Below are 21280 nucleotides of genomic sequence, written 5' to 3' on the forward strand. Positions count from 1 at the left end.
TTGCAATATGAACCAGAAACCATGAATGTGAAAATAACCAGATGGAATCTGCATAATATTATCCTGGAGGGATTTGATTTGTTGATCTGAATACAATAAAATGGTTATTTTCCAAATCCCTTTTGTACCGATTGTGTGTAATGTTTAGATATTTGTTTAGAAATGTAGTTTGTTTGTATAAAGCTCGAATGAGCATACAGTAATCACCAGTGACTGTGCTTTTCCATGGTATTCTCCTGCACCATAATATCTTCCAGGTTTTCCAGTAGTTTCCAGGATGCTGACGTTTTCCCCCTCTCCTCTGTGTCTTCTTTTCCAGTTCAAGAGAATGTTGAACCGGGAGCTGACACACCTCTCCGAGATGAGTCGCTCCGGGAACCAGGTATCCGAGTTCATCTCCAACACCTTTATGGGTAACGACCTGATCTCTCTCTCTCTCACACACACACACACACACACACACACACACACACACACACACACACACACACACACACACACACACACACACACACACACACACACTCTCTCTCTCTTTATGTAAATCCATTGCTTTTGATGTGTGACTGTTCCCACACACTTCTAATAGACTGCTAAAGATCAATCATGCACACACAATCAATCAAACAAACTTTCATACACCCACACTTGTACACACAAATACACATATCTTATATCTCACACGTGTGTATATAGTATACCGCAGTGTGTGTGTGTGTGGGATTCTCCCTCTATTCTGTCTGAGTCTGTATGCTTGTTGTGGGGGTATACTGTAAAACCCTGCCCCATTACCTCTTGTTAGTATTCATCCATCACTCCCAAGGCCCATTAAAACAAAATCAGATAGAAAAAGCCTGAAGCTTTGAGGTGGTTGACTGGCTACACACTTCTTAGTGAGGTGCCTCTGCTGCTGGTTGATTGACAGGTAAGCTTGTTAGGCCACATCAGAGCCAGTGGATAGAGAGAGGGGGGGGTACAGTCGTGACTCTCTGGCTGAATCCCAAATGGTACCCTATTCACTATATAGTGCACTACTGTTGACCAGAACCCTATGGGCTGGCCCTATGGACCCTGGTAAATGTAGTGCACTACATATGGAATAGGGTGCCATTTAGGACAGAAGATATGTGTGGGAAAGGAGGAAGGACAGAGACAGGTAGAAGACAGACAATATGGACGCCCGTGGCCTGCTATCTACCTGCATATGTACTGTACCATGTGTGATGCACTGCCATCTGAATCTAGTCCCCTCTAGTCTCCCACTGCAGGGTCTGAGCTAGAAGATGGGGGAGAGAGATTGTGATAGGGGGGGAGAGATGGAGAGAGATGGAGAGACTGGTATTACGAGGTGAGGTGGGGGTACAGTGGAACCCCCTCACAGATAACTGAGCCTCCCATTCAGTGACTCATATCCCTTTTAATGTATCTCTGTCTTTCTTCCCCCCATCTCCCCTTCCTTTCTCCATCGCTCCATGCCTGAAGAAGTTAGTGTGTAGATCAGACACAGATGGGAGATGAGAGTTTCTGTCACTCTACCGCTCCATAGTTCCCTGTGGGACCGAGCAGTAGGAGTGGTTTGCTGCAGCTGGTTGGCTACACATTAATATGGGAAAGAGATGCAGAGAAAACATTAGGAAACAGACAGCTGATAGTTTGTCCTGAGCTGACCACTGACCATTGATTGGAATTATATTTAGAATTATGTTACAGCAATATCGAGCTCATTGTTTCCTCAGAAAAACAAGGCAAGGGGATAACATTGTTGACATTTATGGCTGCCATTTTCAAGTTTCCCTCTCTACATTTTCAAGTTTCCCTCTCTACATTTTCAAGTTTCCCTCTCTACATTTTCCACCCACATTGTGTTTGTATTGTAAGGTCATCCTAGGATGCCTTATTAGAGAGAGAGTTGAACCCTTCATATGTGCGTGCATCATATTGGGCAGCTCATCCCTATGGGACTGTGGGTGTGTGTGAGGGCCATTCACGTGCAAGGGCTCCTCTCCTCCACAGCTGTTCATTCCACTCATCCCATAACACCCTGGCTGAGCTGGCTCTTTCCGGCTTGCTACCACGGTAACAGCCAGGCATAACCCATTAAGGGAATTTTAAAATCCCAAATCCACCCACACACTCTCTCTCCATCTCTCTCTTTCTCTCTCTCTCTTTCTCTCTCTGGCATTTGGGTTTCACTGATAGCATATAGAGCAGGCTGGAGGTTCAGAATTTCAAAAGAATAAACATGAGAGAAATGGAGAGAGAGAGAGAGGGAAGGGAAAGAAAAGGGAAGGGAAGAGAGGATACCTAGTCAGTTGTACAACTGAATGCATTCAACTGAAATGTATCTTCTACATTTAACCCAAGCCCATGGAGAGGAGAGAGACATGACAGTAGTCTGGACCTCAGGGAATCAAGGTCACATTAACACTCCACCTGCATAGAACATTTTGAATTGGTCAAACCACTTCCAGACAGACAGACAGACAGACAGACGGACAGACGGACGGACGGACGGACGGACGGACGGACGGACGGACGGACGGACGGACGGACGGACAGACAGACAGACAGACAGACAGACAGACAGACAGACAGACAGACAGACAGACAGACAGACAGCCACATGTCAAACAATACATGTCTGCTGTGTGCTTATAAAACCAGGTTACCTTTTTATATTATGTCAGGATCCTTATAAAACCCATTAAAAAATGCATTCTATTTCAATGGCCAAACCAAATGTTCCTTCCATTCATAGAGTTCTGGTCCATCGTGTGTGTAAGGGAATGGGAGAGTGGATTTAGTGGCATGTCTGAGAAGCTAGTAGACATTGTCTCAGTGGTGATAATGGTATTAATGATGGTGATAATGAATTACTGTGCCAGTTTATTGCTCTTCCCCTGTTTCCCATGCATCACATGTTATAGCATGCATAATCGGCCATTTTCTATTATGACTGAAGGAGGAGAGAGAGAAAGAGAGAGAGAGAGAGAGAGAGAGAGAGAGAGAGAGAGAGAGAGAGAGAGAGAGAGAGAGAGAGAGAGAGAGAGAGAGAGAGAGAGAGAGCTAGAGAGAGAGAGAGAGAGAGAGAGAGAGAGAGAGAGAGAGAGAGAGAGAGAGAGAGAGAGAGAGAGAGAGAGAGAGAGAGAGAGAGAGAGAGAGAGAGAGAGAGAGAGAGAGAGAGAGAGAGATAATTGAATAACCCTCAGAGGAAAGAGACATGTTAGTTCAGCTATGAGAGGCAGCACAGTTAGAGTTCATTGTAATGACATTACTAAACTGAATGGGCCATCGAACCTTCATTCTCTCTGTGGTCTGACAAACACAATGGCATGGAGTGTCCTAACCCAAAGAGATGTCCTCTCCCCCCGCAGACAAACAGAACGACATGGACATGCCATCTGTGACGCCCAAGGAGAAGGCTGGTCGGGAGAGGAAGAAGCAGCAACAGCTGATGACTCAGATCACTGGAGTGAAGAAGGTCTCTTATGGACCCTCCCTCTCCAACTCCTCCATCTCACGGTTCGGGGTCAAGACGGACAAGGAGGACATGCTCTCCAAGGAACTGGAGGATCTGAATAAGTGGGGTCTGAACATCTTTACCGTGTCAGAGTACTCCGAACATAGACCGCTCACCTGTATCATGTACGCCATCTTCCAGGTAGGTTATAACTGGCTATACACTCCTACACACACACATGCACGCCTGCACGCACATATATGCATGCAATGCAGACACACACACACACACGCAGACACACACAGACAATATGCTACAGCTGTACATAGGTACTAAGTCATATCCTTGTGTCCCCTGCAGGAGAGAGACCTGCTGAAGACCTTTAAGATCCCGACAGAGACGTTTGTGGCGTACATGATGACCCTGGAGGACCACTACCATGGAGACGTGGCCTACCACAACAGCCTCCATGCGGCAGACGTGGCCCAGTCCACACACATCCTACTCTCTACACCAGCCCTCGATGTAAGTTACCTAACCCCTAACCCCCACACCAGCCCTCGACCTAAGTTACCAAACCCCTAACCCCAGTCCACACACATCCTACTCTCTACACCAGCCCTCGATGTAAGTTACCAAACCCCTAACCCCAGTCCACACACATCCTACTCTCTACACCAGCCCTCGATGTAAGTTACCAAACCCCTAACCCCAGTCCACACACATCCTACTCTCTACACCAGCCCTCAACCTAAGTTACCAAACCCCTAACCCCAGTCCACACACATCCTGCTCTCTACACCAGCCCTCGATGTAAGTTACCTAACCCCTAACCCCCACACCAGCCCTCAACCTAAGTTACCAAACTCCTAACCCCAGTCCACACACATCCTGCTCTCTATACCAGCCCTCGACCTAAGTTACCAAACCCCTAACCCCCACACCAGCCCTCGACCTAAGTTACCAAACCCCTAACCCCAGTCCACACACATCCTACTCTCTACACCAGCCCTCGATGTAAGTTACCTAACCCCTAACACCCACACCAGCCCTCGACCTAAGTGGCTGACACTAGACTTTTCTTTTCTTCACACATCCCCCACACCCTACCATTTCTTCACACCCTACCATTTCTTCACCCTTATACTACACCCTACCATACCTCACCCGTATCCCACACCCAACCTTTACCTCACCCTTATACCACACCCTACCATTACCTGAACCTTATCCCACACCCTACCATTACCCCACCCTTATCCTACACCGTACCATTACCTCACCCTTATCCCACACCCTACCATTACCTGACCCTTATCCCACATCCAACCATTACCTCACTCTTATCCCACACCTTGCCATTACCTCACCCTCACCCCACACCCTACCATTACCTCACTCTTATCCCACACCTAACCATTTCCTCACCCTCATCCCACACCCTAGCCTTACCTCACCCTAATCCCATACCCTACCATTACCTCACCCTTACCCCACACCCAACCATTACCTCACCCTTATCCCACATCAGCATTACCTCACCCTTATCCCACATCAGCATTACCTCACCCTTATCCCACACCATACCATTACCTCACCCTTATCCCACATCAGCATTACCTCACCCTTATCCCACACCTAAGTGGCTGACACTATACTTTTCTTTTTTTCACACATCCCCCACACCCTACCATTTCCTCACCCTTATACTACACCCTACCATACCTCACCCGTATCCCACACCCAACCATTACCTCACCCTTATACCACACCCTACCATTAACTCACCCTTATACCACACCCTACCATTTCCTCACCCTTATACTACACCCTACCATACCTCACCCGTATCCCACACCCAACCATTACCTCACCCTTATCCCACACCCAACCATTACCTCACCCTCATCCCTCACCCTAGCCTTACCTCACCCTCATCCCACACCCTGCCATTACCTCACCCTCACCCCACACCCTACAATTACCTCACCCTTATCCCACACCTAACCATTTCCTCACCCTCATCCCACACCCTAGCCTTACCTCACCCTTATCCCATACCCTAGCATTACCTCACCCTTACCCCACACCCAACCATTACCTCACCCTTATCCCACATCAGCATTACCTCACCCTTATCCAACACCATACCATTACCTCACCCTTATCCCACAACAGCATTACCTCACCCTTATCCCACACCCTACCATTACCTCACCCTTATCCCACACCCTACCATTACCTCACCCTTATCCCACACCCTACCATTACCTCACCCTTATCCCACATCAGCATTACCTCACCCTTATCCCACATCAGCATTACCTCACCCTTATCCCACACCCTACCATTACCTCACCCTTATCCCACACCCTACCATTACCTCACCCTTATCCCACACCCATCTGAGCTAATAGAACTCCCGATTAGTGCTCTGTCCTTACTCTCACCCCAACCATTGAATCTTATGGTTCTGTAAGTTTTCCCCAGGGTTTTCAATCACATTCTTCCTAAGTCATCTTCCCTCAGTCTTTAGACTTAAACCAAAAGTTATCCCCTATTCCTCCCTCTCTCATTGCCCCCTGCCTCACCCCATTCTGTTTGTTCTCACAGCTCCATTCTCTGTGGTTCTATATAAATACAGTGGAAACTCATCCATGACGTAGTTAACAGCGTGACCTAGCCCTCAGCATGTCACCAGCCACTCTCCTCCTTTTTTACAGTCACCCCATCTGTCCCTCCATCCCTCCATCATGTGTACAGCCCTGCTCTTACAGCCAGTGTCAAACCGCTATGTATGGGTGCCTATAGAGAGACAGAGACATGGTTAGCATAAGATAGTCATTTCGCTAATGTAGGCCAGCACTCATCTGGCTCTGACTAGTGTTTACACTATGTAGGCTGTTAGCGATAGCAACCCTAGCCATGGGAATCAATGGGAGTGGGCTGCACTGGGATTAGCTGTTCCCTGTAGCTGTTCTGTTCTTTGACTGTTTCTCTTGAGAAATTCTTAACCCTGGACCCTCTCTTTCACATAGGCGGTCTTCAGCGATCTAGAGATTTTGGCAGCCATCTTTGCTGCAGCAATCCATGATGTGGACCACCCGGGGGTGTCCAACCAGTTCCTCATCAATACCAGTGAGTCTTTCTCTTACACCTGTTACTGTTATGTGAATAATGTATAGAATAAATATATGAGAATTATCTATAGATACTGTATAGATATCCATATTCATCAACTGTGTTGAACAAGTGACTGATTCATTGTCTGTTGTCTCCCTCAGACTCTGAGCTGGCCCTGATGTACAACGATGAGTCCGTGTTAGAGAACCACCATCTAGCTGTGGGCTTCAAGCTGCTGCAGGAGGACAACTGTGACATCTTCCAGAGCCTGACCAAGAAGCAGAGGCAGAGCCTGAGGAAGATGGTCATCGAAATGGTTCTGGCCACTGACATGTCCAAGCACATGAGTCTGTTAGCTGACCTGAAGACCATGGTGGAGACCAAGAAGGTGACCAGCTCTGGGGTCCTGCTGCTGGACAACTACACCGACAGAATACAGGTGGGCTTATCTTCATCATCATCATCTAGACTTAGTAACATGGTTTAGATTGTGGTATGACCTCTGCTCCTTCACTCCATTTTTACCTGTCTCCTCCTGCTCTCTTCTTCAACCCTGTTCATTCATTCTCTAGCCATCTTCCTTCTTCTCGCTTTCTCTCCTACCACTCCATATCACTCTCACCTTCTTCTCTCCCTCCGTCTCTCCATCAGGTGCTGAGGAACATGGTTCACTGTGCTGACCTGAGTAACCCGACCAAGTCTCTGGAGCTGTACCGTCAGTGGACCGACCGCATCATGGAGGAGTTCTTCCACCAGGGAGACAGGGAGAGGGAGAGAGGCATGGAGATCAGCCCCATGTGTGACAAACACACTGCCTCAGTAGAGAAAAGCCAGGTATGATACTGGACATACAGAGACACACATATACACACACACACACATACACACTCCGACTCCTGACTCACTACTGTTCCCTTTCCCTCCCTCTCTCCAGGTGGGTTTCATAGACTACATCGTCCACCCTCTGTGGGAGACGTGGGCTGACCTGGTGCACCCTGATGCTCAGGACATCCTGGACACTCTGGAGGACAACAGGAACTGGTACCAGAGCATGATTCCCCAGAGCCCCTCTCCTCCCTGGGCCACGGAGCAGCGGGAGCAGGGTGGAGGTGAAGGGGGCCAGGTGGGAGACAAGTTCCAGTTTGAACTCACCCTGGAGGAGGAGGACTCTGAGGGTACAGATAAAGATGAACAGAGCCAGGAGGATGAGGAGGAGGAAGAGGATGTTTTGGGGGAGTCGTCTCGGTCTCCGGTTGACTACTTTGACTGTCAGGACCCCGAGGAATCCATGGAGCCCACATCATCCATAGCGATAATTACCCACGATGCATCACCCACAGACACTTAATGGGCGCGGCTGCACCGCAATGGTGGTTGGTTTAATGTTTTAAACAGGAGAAATCCTGCAGCTGTGCTTTTTAACAAGCCCACAGGGGTCTTAGTTTGAGCTCGCATGGGGCGTCAGTTTCAACCCCCCCATCCTTGCACCGTTAGGAGCTGGCAACAGAGGGACAGTTTCAGTGGGCGGCTACGGAGTTCTCAGGGAAAATGCTGCAAACATTTTGGGCCTGAAGGACTGACGGAAAGGCCTCTGAGGAAATTAAATGAAGGACTTGGGCCAATCTGGGAAATGGTTGTTTTTCCATCCCGACTGGCATCTGAAATGTCGACACTACTACTGAGAGAAGTTTTGTACCTTGTGACTTTTTTACTGAAATGGGATGTCATGAGGTAGCTTAAGAACTACTGATTGATGGACATGAGTTTATATAGAGAGAGAAAAATATGTTCACTTTTTTTCTTGTATCATTTGTCAGAGGACTTTTGTGTGCCTTTTTTACTATTATCTTTTGAATTGTTTTTTAATTTATTGAACACACTTTAGTATGAATGTTGTTGTTTTTTATTTCTTTTTCGAAAGCTCAAGAGCAAAATCATTTTATATCTCAGACAAAGAGAACAGTCTTCCTACTACTATTGGGCAATAGAAGAAATCCAAACTAACTTAGACAAAGAATTCCTGGACATACTCATCAAATGCTAAAAACATGTTTTCCCATAATAAGAAATACACATTCTGTCATCTTAATCCATGTACAAAATATATGTTTCTATATGGAAATTAAATGTACACATTCGTGTTGCATGTCTAGATTGTCAGACCTCACTGTAGACAAATGGTAGGCAGATAGATGTTCACTTTAGCTCCAGAAAACAGTTATACAACATTCTGACATCTAACCTGCTTCCCCACAATCTCCCTCATGGATCAAATCGTGATATCGTTCAGACTCCAAACAAATGTCAACATCATAGACAGAAATAGCACTTGGCAGCCAAAGCAAAGTTTCTTATCACATGCAGTTGGAAGGCTATTTCCAGCTTCCTCTCGAGGTATCCTGCTGTCATCTATTAATCCTACTGGACCAAAGATTCCAAAACCTAACTGGTTCTGATAATGTAACAATCTAACTAATGAAGGACCCCCTATCCCTGTAGAATCAGGACCGGTCCAGATGATGAAAGGTGGCTGGGCGGCTGCATGTCTAGAAGTCAGCTGCACTATAATTATTCACATGGTTCATACAGTTCAGCTATTTATTCATCCACCTAATAAAAGGGAACGAGGTTCTGCTTCTACCCATTGGCCTTAATCTTCCCTTCCCACTAACTGTATCACATTTCCTGACCGGACAGGAAGTTTATCAGGATTTAGTCCGTTAAATTTAATCCTCTGCTGCAAAAACACAAACCCCAGGAGAAAAATACTTATTGTTGAGAACAAGAGGATGATGACCCACAGTAGTAGGTTATCTAGAGATGATATGACAGAGACACCAAACCAAAAGGCCCCAGACAGTGTAATTCAATGTCACTGTGGGTCAGCATTAAGACCGTCAACTCCAGGCAGTCTGCAAGGCAGATTGTCCTTTACAGGCCTCCATGGCTGGTTTTCATGATGGCCTATTCAGCATCTATGACCTATTCTCCATTATTCACTTAGGTTTACTGACATACTCAAAGGTACTTCAACTACCTTATTGTATAACCTCACTCACTCCAGCAGGCTTACATGGTAATCGTGTGTGTCGATGCGTGTGCGTGTGCGTGTGTGTGTGTGCATGTCATAAAATGTGAGAGAGTACGTGTGTGTATACATGTTAGTCTTTGTCACCTAGGCTCAACATGACTCCTCTTATTGTCTGTCACTAGAGCTCAAGCTGGTCCTTTGCTGTTTATAACAGTGTATTCATTACATTCAGTTGTACTGTACATAAGAATACTGTTTCAGTCAGTGTAAATCTATTTTAATTTATATGCACTTGCATTACCTGGGAGGGGAGTGTCTAACATGTACAGGGCTCTGCGTCGGAGGCTTTTTATATCCTCTATTTGTTTTTTTATATTATATAATAAGTCAATATATATTCGCACAAATGTTTGAGTGCCCTGAGCAGCAGCTAAAGAGACATATTCACAACCTGTAGGTTTACAACGCATAGAGGACATGTTAAACAACAGAGGCCTGGTTATAGCTATGATAAGCTGTGGAGAAGCTTTGATACTGTAGTCTATCACTAGTCCACACCGAGACGTTCTCCTCTTAGCAGCTTGTAGTAGTGACTAATCCATGGTCCTCTATGCAACATTTTCAATGCAGATTGCTGATTTGGGGTTCAGATCTACTGGTTCGACAGAAGTCAGGAAAAACAACAGAAAGACAGACAGAGTGTCTGCTCCTTTACACGTCCTTCAGGGGGATTATTGGTGGCATGCTACAATATCTCTGAGCTGAACGTGATGAATCGTTACAAACATGTGATCTTCTTGTAATTGATCGTGCTATTGTGAACTATTTTGATTTGACCAAAACTTGTTAGCAGTTTTGAAATTCAAATTTGTCACCAGTATAACATTGTTAATCTGTGTTAAACATTTTGGTCCGAGTTGTGGTTAGCCACGCTTGGCACTATCTGCATGAGAGATGTTTTTGATTTGACATGTCTTTTGAATACCTACCTAACACGTTACAGTCGCAGCGGACATATTAAATGTTTCACACAATGTATGGTATAATATTGTATATTGTGTTAAAATATCAGAAAATACTTTTTCTATGAAGTGATTAAAAAACAAAGCATGAATATCTCTGTCTCTGTGTCCTTATTTCACAGTGCTAGCAGCAGCTCAACCATCACACTGGATGTGTTTTAATGTGGCGAGACAAGCACTCACTGTGACATCCCCCCTAACAGACAGTCTGGTCCTAACATGACATAAGGCCCACAGTGACACACTAGCTGTAGGAAACCAGGCACTTCTCTTCATTCGCCATGGTCCAAGGATGTGTACAGTTTTATTGGTAGAGGCTGTCTCAGTTCTTGAAAGCCTCAGCCTTTCCTCGAGCACTTCAGTGTACACACACACACACACACACACACACACACACACACACACACACACACACACACACACCCTTGCAACCTCCTCTGACCTCGCTCTTTGGATGAATCTTCAAAGAGGATAATCATATTAATGGTTTGTGTTGACAACAATTTCCCATGACCTTGTCTGCCCCGCTACCCTGCCCAATGACCTTGTCTGTCCCCGTACCCTGCCCAATGACCTTGTCTGTCCCCCTACCCTGACCAATGACCTTGTCTGTTCCCCTACCCTGACCAATGACCTTGTCTGTCCCCCTACCCTGCTTCATGACCTTGTCTGCCCCCCTACCCTGCCTAACGACCTTGTCTGTTACCCTACCCTGCTCCATGACCTTGTCTGCCACCCTACCCTGCCCAATGACCTTGTCTGTCCCCCTACCCTGACCAATGACCTTGTCTGTCCCCCTACCCTGACCAATGACCTTGTCTGCCCCCTACCCTGCCCCATGCACTTGTCTGTCCCCCTACCTTGCTCAATGACCTTGTCTGTCCCCCTACCCTGCCCAATGGCCTTGTCTGTCCCCTACCCTGCCCAATGACCTTGTCTGTCCCTCTACCCTGCCCCATGGTCTTGTCTGTCCCCCTACCCTACCCCATGGCCTTGTCTGGCCCCCTACCCCATGGTCTTGTCTGTCCCCCTACCCTACCCCATGGCCTTGTCTTGCCCCATACCCCATGGTCTTGTCTACCCCCTACCCTACCCCATGGCCTTGTCTGGCCCCATACCCCATGGTCTTGTCTACCCCCCCTACCCTACCCCATGGTCTTGTCTGGCTCCATACCCCATGGTCTTGTCTACCCCCTACCCTACCCCAAGGCCTTGCTGGCCCCATACCCATGGTCTTGTCTACCCCCCTACCCTACCCCATGGCCTCAAATAAAAAAGATATAAAGATACTGATATCTCTTTTTATAAATTGAGCTACGCATACGGAAGAAGGAAATACTGACATAAAATGTCAGATGTCTCCCTTCACACACAGAGAGAAGATGTTTACAAAACTTAACAAGACAAAAATACCCAGAATGGTTCCCAGCAGCAGACCATCACCCTTTCCCCAGTGGCCAGGGAAGAACATCTTTATTTTTAGCAAGAACAGTAAATGGTGACGAGGATCATGCTTAGATTTCTCTACTCTCAGTGGGAGTTTTGGGGGGGTGTGTCTCAGTGGGAGTCTTTGGGGGTGTGTGTCTCAGTGGGAGTCTTTGGGGGGGGTGTCTCAGTGGGAGTCTTTGGGGGGGGTGTCTCAGTGGGAGTCTTTGGGGGGGTCTCAGTGTCTTTGGGGGGGGGGATGATTTTTTTGTTTATAATTTACTTGAAGTAATGAAGAACAGGATGAACTGACAGGACCCGGTTACAAACCCGGGTCTCCGGAGTGAGAAACAGTCACTTAACCAACTGAGCCACGAATAGTCGGCAGAACCCAGAAGATGAGGCAGACACAGCAGTACTTGAGACAGTGTATTTAATGAAGTAAAAAAAATGAAGTCCTTCAGGAAAACATGTAACTCCACAACCTCAAAAGGAATTCCACAAGAACAAAGGTAATAGTCCAAGACAAAAAGGTAAATCCACAAGGTGGAAGGTAAAAGCACAAAAAGCCTCAAAAGATACTCAAAAACAAACAAACAAGAACAAAAAAAAAGAATTCCACAAGCGAGTCCACCGGTATCAACAAGAGTACCTAGAATACTAGGGCTGGTTGCTAACATACAAACACAGAGCAAATAACTGAGGAAAACTAAGGGTTTAAATACAATCAGGGGAAACGAGGCACAGGTGCAAATAATAATGGGGATCAAGGGAAAACAAAAGGTCAAAAAGCACAATGGGGTCATCTAGTGACCAAAAAACGGAAAAACCCTGGCCAAATCCTGACAGGATCCCCCCCCCCCTAGGAACGGCTCCTGACGTTCCTACCAGCTCTCTCGGGGTGGAGGGCCCTGAACTGACGAATGAGGTCAGGGTCCAGTATGTCTTTGGCAGGAACCCAGGAGCGCTCCTCGGAACCGTAGCCTTCCCAGTCCACCAGATACTGCCAGGACCGCTGCACCCGGCGGGAATCCAGTATCCGATGGACGGTATAAGCCGGCTGGCCTCCAATGACACGAGGCGGAGGGGGAGGTCTGTCTGCCGGGACAAGGGGAGAAAAAACAACAGGTTTTAATAAGGAAATGTGGGATTAATCTTAAGGGATCTGGGTAAGTGTAGACCAGGGGTGTCAAAGTCAAATGGACGGAGGGCCAAATAAAAAATGTAGCTACAAGCCGAGGGCCGGACTATTCGAATGTTCATTGAAATTTTTTGAAATGACGCATATAGTCTATTGAACCTAATTGAACCTACTGAAAACCTAACAAATATATTCCAATATGATCAGATAAATAAAGCAATATTTTCTTATGGCTCTGTCAGTAATCTTTAATTTTCAACAGACACAAAAGACAAATTTCCTTTATATAAAAATCCCCATAACATGAACATTAAATGAAAGAAACCGGTATTCAAGGCACCATCAGTAGCCTATATTTTCTATTTTAGCAAAAGTGGGCTAAATTTACTTCAAAGAAAAAAACAATAATAGCAATTTTCTATCATCCACTCAACTGAAATATTTTTAAAATATAATTGGATTGAAATACAATAAAATAAAGTGCAAAAATCTATTAATCAAAAACAACACTTTGTTTAAGGAGAAGTAACATGCAGTGAAAACAAATATTAAACTTTAACTTTTAAACTTGAACTGAGTAAAAACTCTAAATATGTGATTGCACAGTAATGTTCACTTGTTTGAGGTTGAGGGTGATACTTGGTGGTGTCCCATCTTTTCCACAAGTTCATCAATGTTCGGGGTAAGGCTCTGAGCTGAGGAAATCCTCAGAATTGAGTGGAGGTGTTCAGCAGTAAGTCGACTTCTGTGTGATGTTTTGTTCAAGTTCATCAAAGAAAACAGTTATTCACACAGGTATGTGCTGCCAAACATAGACAACGTTTGAGCAGCCTGGATGCGCAGCTGGGGCATTGTGTCGGGGAGGAAACGGGCGAACTCCGCAGCACCCACTGCCGCATATTTTGCCCTCAGTGCATCATTGCATTGGAGGTCAATCAACTCCATTTGGAGGTTTGGTGGTGAGCTTTCCACGTCAACAGCAAATGGGTTACCGAGCAGTTCCAACCTGCTTTTTTGTGCTTCAAAGTCAGCAAATCGGCGTTGAAAGTCAGCGGCAAGCATACCTATTTTATCAGCCAACTGTGCGCTCGGGAACGCACTGGTAGAGAGCTTCTCTTTCATGGTCTGGCAGCTGGGAAAGTGGCTCAAATTTTCTTTCCGCATCTGCGTCTCCCACAGAGTCAGTTTGGTTTTAAATGCCTTCACTGTACTGTACATATCAGAGATGACACGATCCCGACCCTGCAGCTGCAAGTTCATTGCATTCAGATGACTCGTAATGTCACACAGAAAAGCCATTTCACACAGAAACATTTCGTCTCGGAGTTGTGTTGTGTCTTTCCCTTTGCTGTCCAAGAACAGACAAATCTCCTCACGAAGCTCGAAACATCTTTGAAGCACCTTTCCCTGGCTTAGCCATCGCACCTCTGTGTGATAAGGCAAATCACCATGCTCCGTTTCTAACTCCGTCAGAAATGCCTTGAACTGGCGGTGATTCAAACCTTTGGCTCTGATAAAGTTAACTGTGCGCGTGATGATGCTCATTACATGCTCCATTTTCAAGGCTTTACCGCACAACGCTTCCTGGTGTATGATACAATGATAAGCTGTCAGCTCACCTGTCGCGTTTTCCTCTTGCATCTTTTCCCGTATCTTTTCCACCAGTCCGCTCCTGTGTCCACACATCGCAGGTGCTCCGTCGGTTGTCAAACCCACGAGTTTTTCCCAAGGCAGCTCCATCTCATTTACACATCTTGACACCTCTTCATACAAATCATGCCCCGTAGTTGTGCCATGCATAGGACGTAAAGCCAAAAACTCCTCTGTCACGCTTAGGCTGGAGTCCACTCCGCGGATGAAAATTGACAACTGGGCAATGTCAGAAATGTCGGTCACCGTTGCATTGTGGGAAATGTAGTATTGGTGCGTGTAAAAGATCTGCGGGCTGCCGGCTTGCTGCGGTCTGCGGGCCGGTTCTAATAATAAATCAAGATCATCCCAGGGGCCGTAAAAAACCTTCTCGCGGGCCGGATGTGGCCCGCGGGCCTTGACTCTGACATATGTGGTGTAGACGATAAAAAAACTGGGTTAACTCTCCTGGCAACCTTAAAGGGACCGATGTATTTTTGGGACAGCTTGCGAGACTCCACCCGTAGTGGTAAGACTCTTGTGGAGAGCCAGACTCTCTGGCCGGGGCGCAGGGTAGGCCCGGGACGGCGACGTCTGTTGGCTTGTTCTTGGTACCTCTGTGAGGAACGCATAAGATTAAGACGGGTCTTCCTCCACATAAGCCGACAGCGTCTGACGAACTTCAAGGCTGAAGGCACTCTGACTTCTGCGTCCTGGTCCGGGAACAATGGAGGGGCATAGCCAAACTGACACTCGTGAGGGGACATACCAGTGGAGGAGGAGCGCAAGGTGTTGTGCGCGTATTCGGCCCAAACAATGAAGGATGACCATGTGGACGGGTTGTTACGAGTCATACATCGGAGGGTGGTTTCCAGCTCTTGATTCATCCTCTCTGTTTGGCCGTTGGACTCCGGATGGTACCCTGAAGATAGACTGGCAGAAGCCCCCATGAGTTGGCAGAAGGCCTTCCAAAACCTTGAGGCGAACTGGGGACCTCTGTCAGAAACCATATCTTGAGGAATGCCGAAGACTCGGAACACATGATTAATTACCAACTCAGCCGTTTCCTTGGCAGAAGGTAACTTAGTCAGAGGGACGAACCTGGCCGCCTTTGAAAACCTGTCGATTATGACTAGTATAGTAGTATTGCCATGGGATGGAGGAAGGCCAGTAATAAAGTCCAACGAGATATGGGACCAGGGTCTGTGGGGAACAGGTAAAGGGTGAAGGAGTCCCTTTACCTGCTCATCCACCTCTGGCCTGCTCGCCTCCCTACCACTGAGGAAGTACAGCTCCCGCTCAGCCCAGTCAAAACTGTTCGCTGCCCTGGCCCCCCAATGGTGGAACAAACTCCCTCACGACGCCAGGACAGCGGAGTCAATCACCACCTTCCGGAGACACCTGAAACCCCACCTCTTTAAGGAATACCTAGGATAGGATAAGTAATCCCTCTCACCCCCCCCCCTTAAGATTTAGATGCACTATTGTAAAGTGACTGTTCCACTGGATGTCATAAGGTGAATGCACCAATTTGTAAGTCGCTCTGGATAAGAGCGTCTGCTAAATGACTTAAATGTAATGTAATGAGTCCTTGAGGGCGGAGGTGAGAAGATTTGCCCTGGCAGCACACGGGGCAGGCATTGACGAAAGTGGCAACGTCTTCTCTTATGGTAGGCCACCAGAACTTACGCTGGATGAACTCCAAGGTGTGACCTACGCCCGGGTGACAGGTGAGGCGAGAGGAGTGCCCCCACAGGAGGACCTGAGTCCTCACTGCCTTGGGGACAAACAACAGATTGGCAGGACCTCCTTTCGGGTCCGGTTCGATAGCTTGAGCTCATCTCACGGTATCCTCAACTTGCCACGAGATCGGAGCCACGATCTTAGCAGCAGGAAGGACAGGCATGTCCGTGTCATCTCGAATGGCAGGAGCGTAGACTCGGGACAGGGCATCCGGTTTGAGATTCTTCGACCCGGGCCGATAGGTGAGGATAAACTGGAATCGATTGAAGAAAAGAGACCATATAGCTTGTCTAGAGTTCAACCGCTTCGCCTGCTGGATATACTCCAGATTTTTGTGGTCCGTAAGCACTTGAAACGGGTGAGAAGTCCCCTCGAGCCAGTGTCTCCATTCCTTCAATGCCATCTTAACCGCTAGGAGTTCACGATCCCCCACATCGTAGTTTCTCTCAGCCGGGGTAAGCCGGTGTGAGAAGAAAGCGCACGGATGAAGCTTCTTGTCTTCACCCCTCTGAGACAGGACAGCTCCAACACCAACCTCTGAGGCGTCTACCTCCACCACAAACGGTTCATCCGTAGTCGGTAGTATCAGGATGGGAGCAGAGAGGACGCACTGCTTGAGTCCTTGGAAGGCCGTCTCAGCTTCTCTTCCCCACAAAAACCTTGCATTGCCACCCTTGGTTAAAGCTGAGAGAGGGGCTGCCACCAAGCTGAAGTTCTTGATGAACTTGCGGTAAAAGTTTGTGAAGCCCGGGAAACGCTGAACTTCCTTAACGGATTTGGGGGTGGGCCAATCCGCTACCGCCCCTACCTTCCTGGGGTCCATTTGGACTCGACCGGGTTCCACTACAAATCCCAGGAATTGTACTCGGGATGAATGGAATTCACATTTTTCTGGCTTAACGTACAGATGGCTGTCTAGGAGGCGTTTCAGTACTTGTCTGACATGCTTTGTGTGTTCTTGAAGAGAGCTCGAAAAGAGGAGGATGTCATCCAAGTAAACGAACACAAATATGTTAAGCATATCCCTAAGCACATCGTTTATGAGCGCTTGGAACACCGCTGGGGCATTGGTCAGGCCGAAGGGCATAACCAAGTATACATAGTGACCAGTAGGCGTGTTGAAAGCGGTCTTCCACTCGTCACCAGGTCTGATCCGCACAAGATGGTATGCGTTCCGCAGGTCAAGCTTAGTGAAAACAACTGCTTCCTGGAGCAGCTCGAAGGCTGTGGCCATAAGGGGTAGCGGGTAACGGTTACGGACGGTTATGGCATTGAGTCCCCGGTAGTCGATGCAAGGATGTAATCTACCGTCTTTCTTGGCCACAAAGAAAAACCCTGCTCCCGCCGGGGAGGTGGATGGACGCATGAGGCCTGCTTCCAGAGCGTCCTTGATGTAGGTATCCATAGCAGCTCGTTCGGGTGGAGATAGGGAAAAGATCCGACCCCTGGGGGGGCAAGTGCCCTGAAACAGTTCGATGGGGCAATCATAAGGTCTATGGGGTGGTAGCATGGTGGCCCTCTGTTTGCTAAATACCAGTTTGAGGTCATGGTAACACTCGGGAACTCGGGTCAGGTCGATGGATTCTAAAGACTCGGGAGTAGAACTCGGGGAATTCGGGAAAATACAAGTAGCTTGGCACGTAGGACCCCACTGCTTGATAGTGCCCACAGACCAGTCGATGTGAGGGTAATGGCTGTGAAGCCAGGGGTATCCAAGGACGAGAGGGAACTCGGAACAGGAGATCAAATGAAAGTTCATCAATTCCTGGTGTTGTGAAACTGAAAGTCGCAAGGAGGTAGTGACATGAGTGACAAGTCCAGATCCCAAAGGGGTTCCATCCAATGTAGTAACCCTCATGGGGTCACTTAGAGGTTCAGAGGGAACGCCATTCTCCTTCGCCCAGACACCATCCATGAAGTTACCTGCGGCTCCAGAGTCTACCAAGGCTTGAAGGTGAAGCTTGTGGTTGTCCCAGGAAAGGGTGACTGGAATGAGCAGACGGGAGTTAGACGGATGGGAGGAGGTTATGTTTCCCGTTACAGTTCCCCCCGGTCTGTACGGGACAGAGCGTTTCCCTGGAGCCCGGGACACGTGGAACGGAAATGGCCCGGTTTGCCGCAAATATAGACAGCGTCGCTCCCTCATCCGGCGGTCTCTCTCAGCCTGGGAGATGCGTCCAATCTGCATGGGTTCCGGTGGAGCCAGCGAGGATAAAGGTGGGGACTCGGAGCTGGGACTGATAGGGGCTAGAGGTCTACGGTTGAGTTCTCTCTCTCTCAGACGCTGGTCAATGCGTGAGGCCAACTTGATCAGGGACTCGAGATTGTCCGGTGGTTCCCGAGTGGCCAGTTCATCTTGGATAGTGTCGGAAAGGCCTTTCAGAAAGCACACCGTGAGCGCCTCGTTGTTCCAGCCACTCGCTGCTGCCACCGTGCGGAACTGGATGGCATAGTCCGTCACGCTGCGCCGACCTTGGTGGAGAGTCAGGAGCTGTTTGGCTGAGTCAGGACCACTGCTTGGGCCTTGAAACACTTGTTTGAATTCCTCAGCAAAGGCAGAGTAGCTGGCACAGCAGGAACTATGGGCATCCCACACAGCAGTAGCCCAGGCCAGGGCTTTTTCCGACAGCAGGGTGATGATATATGCGATCTTAGTCCGGTCGGTGGGGAACGATGAGGGTTGCAGCTCGAAGGAGAGAGAACATTGGGTGAGAAACCCTTTACAAGCACTTGGATCACCTGAGAACCGTTGGGGAGGTGGAAGACGAGGTTCAGCCAGGGGGTTAACTGCCATGGGTACGTGAATCTGAGGTACTGGGACTGTTGCCAAATCCTGACATGAACAGATCTTATTGAGCTAGCATATATAGCTAGCTTATACAGTATATATGTATTTGTCAATGTAGTACAGTACTGTACATTCCTTTGACTCTTTATAACTTATTGCCTAAACTTATGCATTTTCTTACACACATGTCCACTTGTATTTTTAGTTTTATGTGCATCAACTGATCATGGTTGGTTTAGTTTTGATCTCCTCCAGATGTGGTGTTTGTCTCTGGTCCAGCTGGACATCTGCAGAGAGGGTGTATGTTTGTAGTCAGAACATAGCGTTTGACAGTGAGAGTGTGTGTGTGTGTTTATGTGTGCATGTATGTGCTTCTGCAGGGTCTTTGACGTCAATGTGGCCCTGAGAAGCCCAAACGAAACGTGGTCATCATAATTGGTCATGTGCAAAATCCGAAACAGGTGGGTGACAGAGGTCCCGCAGCTGAAGTATTAGGGGACACTTGCCCCAAGCAGCAGGTCAGGAGGTTAATCTCTACCCCCCCCCCCCCATCTACCTCTATCCCCTTCCTCCTCTCTCTGTGGGAGAATCTAAATTGTATGTTTCTCTCTCCTTGCCTCCTTCTCAAAACCCAGTAGAAGAGAAGGTCAAAGTTGAGGGACCTCTGGCGGTTGCCTCCAATGGGTTTTGAGAAGAAGGCGAGGAGAAAGGAGAGAGGGCGAGAGGAACATGCAATTGAGATTATCCCCATGACCTCTTGTAAGGCCCCAGTGCATCATCATAGGTTTATGGTTCTCAGCCATGTTTAAAAGACACTATTGATGCTGGAGGCCAGCAGGATCAAATGCTGCATTCACACATTTTCCTGGTAGAGGGATGCCCTCCTCCTCCTCCCCAATCCCTTTCCTCCTTTTCCTCATCTTCCTCCTTCTCTTCCTGCTCCTTCTCCTCCTACTCCTCCTTTTCATCCTCCTCTTGCTCCTCTTCCTCATTCTCTCTCCTCCTTGTCCTCCTCCTCTTCCTCCTACTCCTTCTCTTCTTCCTCTTCCTCCTCCTCCTCCTTCTCTTCTTCCTCTTCCTCCTCATTCTCTTCCTCCTCATTCTCTTCCTCCTTCTCTTCCCACTACTCCTTCTCTTCCTCCTCCTTCGTGTCCTCTCCTTCCTCCTCCTCCTTCTCTTCCTCTTCCCCCTCCTCTTCCTCCCTATGCTCCTTCTCTTCCTCATCCTCATCTTCCTCCTCCTTAATACCACATAATGGGACCCATCTCAGACAAAACGTTGACTCAAGTTTGTCAAAAAGCACTTGGAAGCACCTGGTTGATCATCAAGACTCTTGGAAGAATGTTCTATGGACAGATGAGTCAAAAGTATAAATATTTGGACCACATGGGTCCCATTATACCTGGTGAAAACCAAACACTGCATTCCACAGTAAGAGCCTTATACCAACGGTCAAGCATGGTGTGATGTGATAGTGTGATGATTTGGGATGCTTTGCTGCCTCAGGACCTGGACGACTTGCGTTAATAGAATTAACCATGAATTCTGCTCTATATCAGAGAATTCTACAGAACAATGTCAGGCCATCCATCTGTGAGCTGAAGCTGAAGCTGAAGCGCTTCTGAGTCATGCAGCAAGACAATGATCAAAAAACACGCAATCAAGTCTACATGAAAATGGCTAAAAAGCAATAAATCTAAGTTTTGGAACGGCCTAGTCAAAGTCCAGACCTAATCCCAATTGAGAGGTTGTGGCGGGACTTGAAACAAGCAGTTTATGTTTGAAAACCCACAAATGTCGCTGAGTTAAAACAGTCCTGCATGGGCCAAGAGGGGGCCAAAATTCCTCCACAGCGATGTGAGAGACTGATCTAAGCATTTGGTTGGAGTCGTTCAGCTAAAGGTGGCACAACCAGTTA

At 47.7% G+C, this 21280-nt stretch overlaps 1 protein-coding gene across 6 annotated transcripts in view; it reads left to right on the forward strand.

Moving 5' to 3' along the window:
• Positions 1 to 10728, forward strand: part of pde4ba (phosphodiesterase 4B, cAMP-specific a) — a 360826-nt gene extending 350098 nt beyond the window's left edge. For all 6 annotated transcript variants that reach the window (XM_046300226.1, XM_046300228.1, XM_046300225.1 and 3 more), the window contains 7 exons: positions 320 to 413; positions 3375 to 3661; positions 3821 to 3985; positions 6499 to 6598; positions 6745 to 7022; positions 7235 to 7417; positions 7518 to 10728. In XM_046300226.1, the coding sequence (XP_046156182.1) occupies positions 320 to 413; positions 3375 to 3661; positions 3821 to 3985; positions 6499 to 6598; positions 6745 to 7022; positions 7235 to 7417; positions 7518 to 7931 (1521 nt within the window). In that variant the 3' untranslated portion in view covers positions 7932 to 10728. The remainder of the gene's footprint in view (positions 1 to 319; positions 414 to 3374; positions 3662 to 3820; positions 3986 to 6498; positions 6599 to 6744; positions 7023 to 7234; positions 7418 to 7517) is intronic.
• Positions 10729 to 21280: the final 10552 nt, after the last annotated feature.

The sequence above is a fragment of the Oncorhynchus gorbuscha genome, linkage group LG15 (assembly GCF_021184085.1).
Source record: "Oncorhynchus gorbuscha isolate QuinsamMale2020 ecotype Even-year linkage group LG15, OgorEven_v1.0, whole genome shotgun sequence".
NCBI classification, from domain to species: domain Eukaryota; kingdom Metazoa; phylum Chordata; class Actinopteri; order Salmoniformes; family Salmonidae; genus Oncorhynchus; species Oncorhynchus gorbuscha.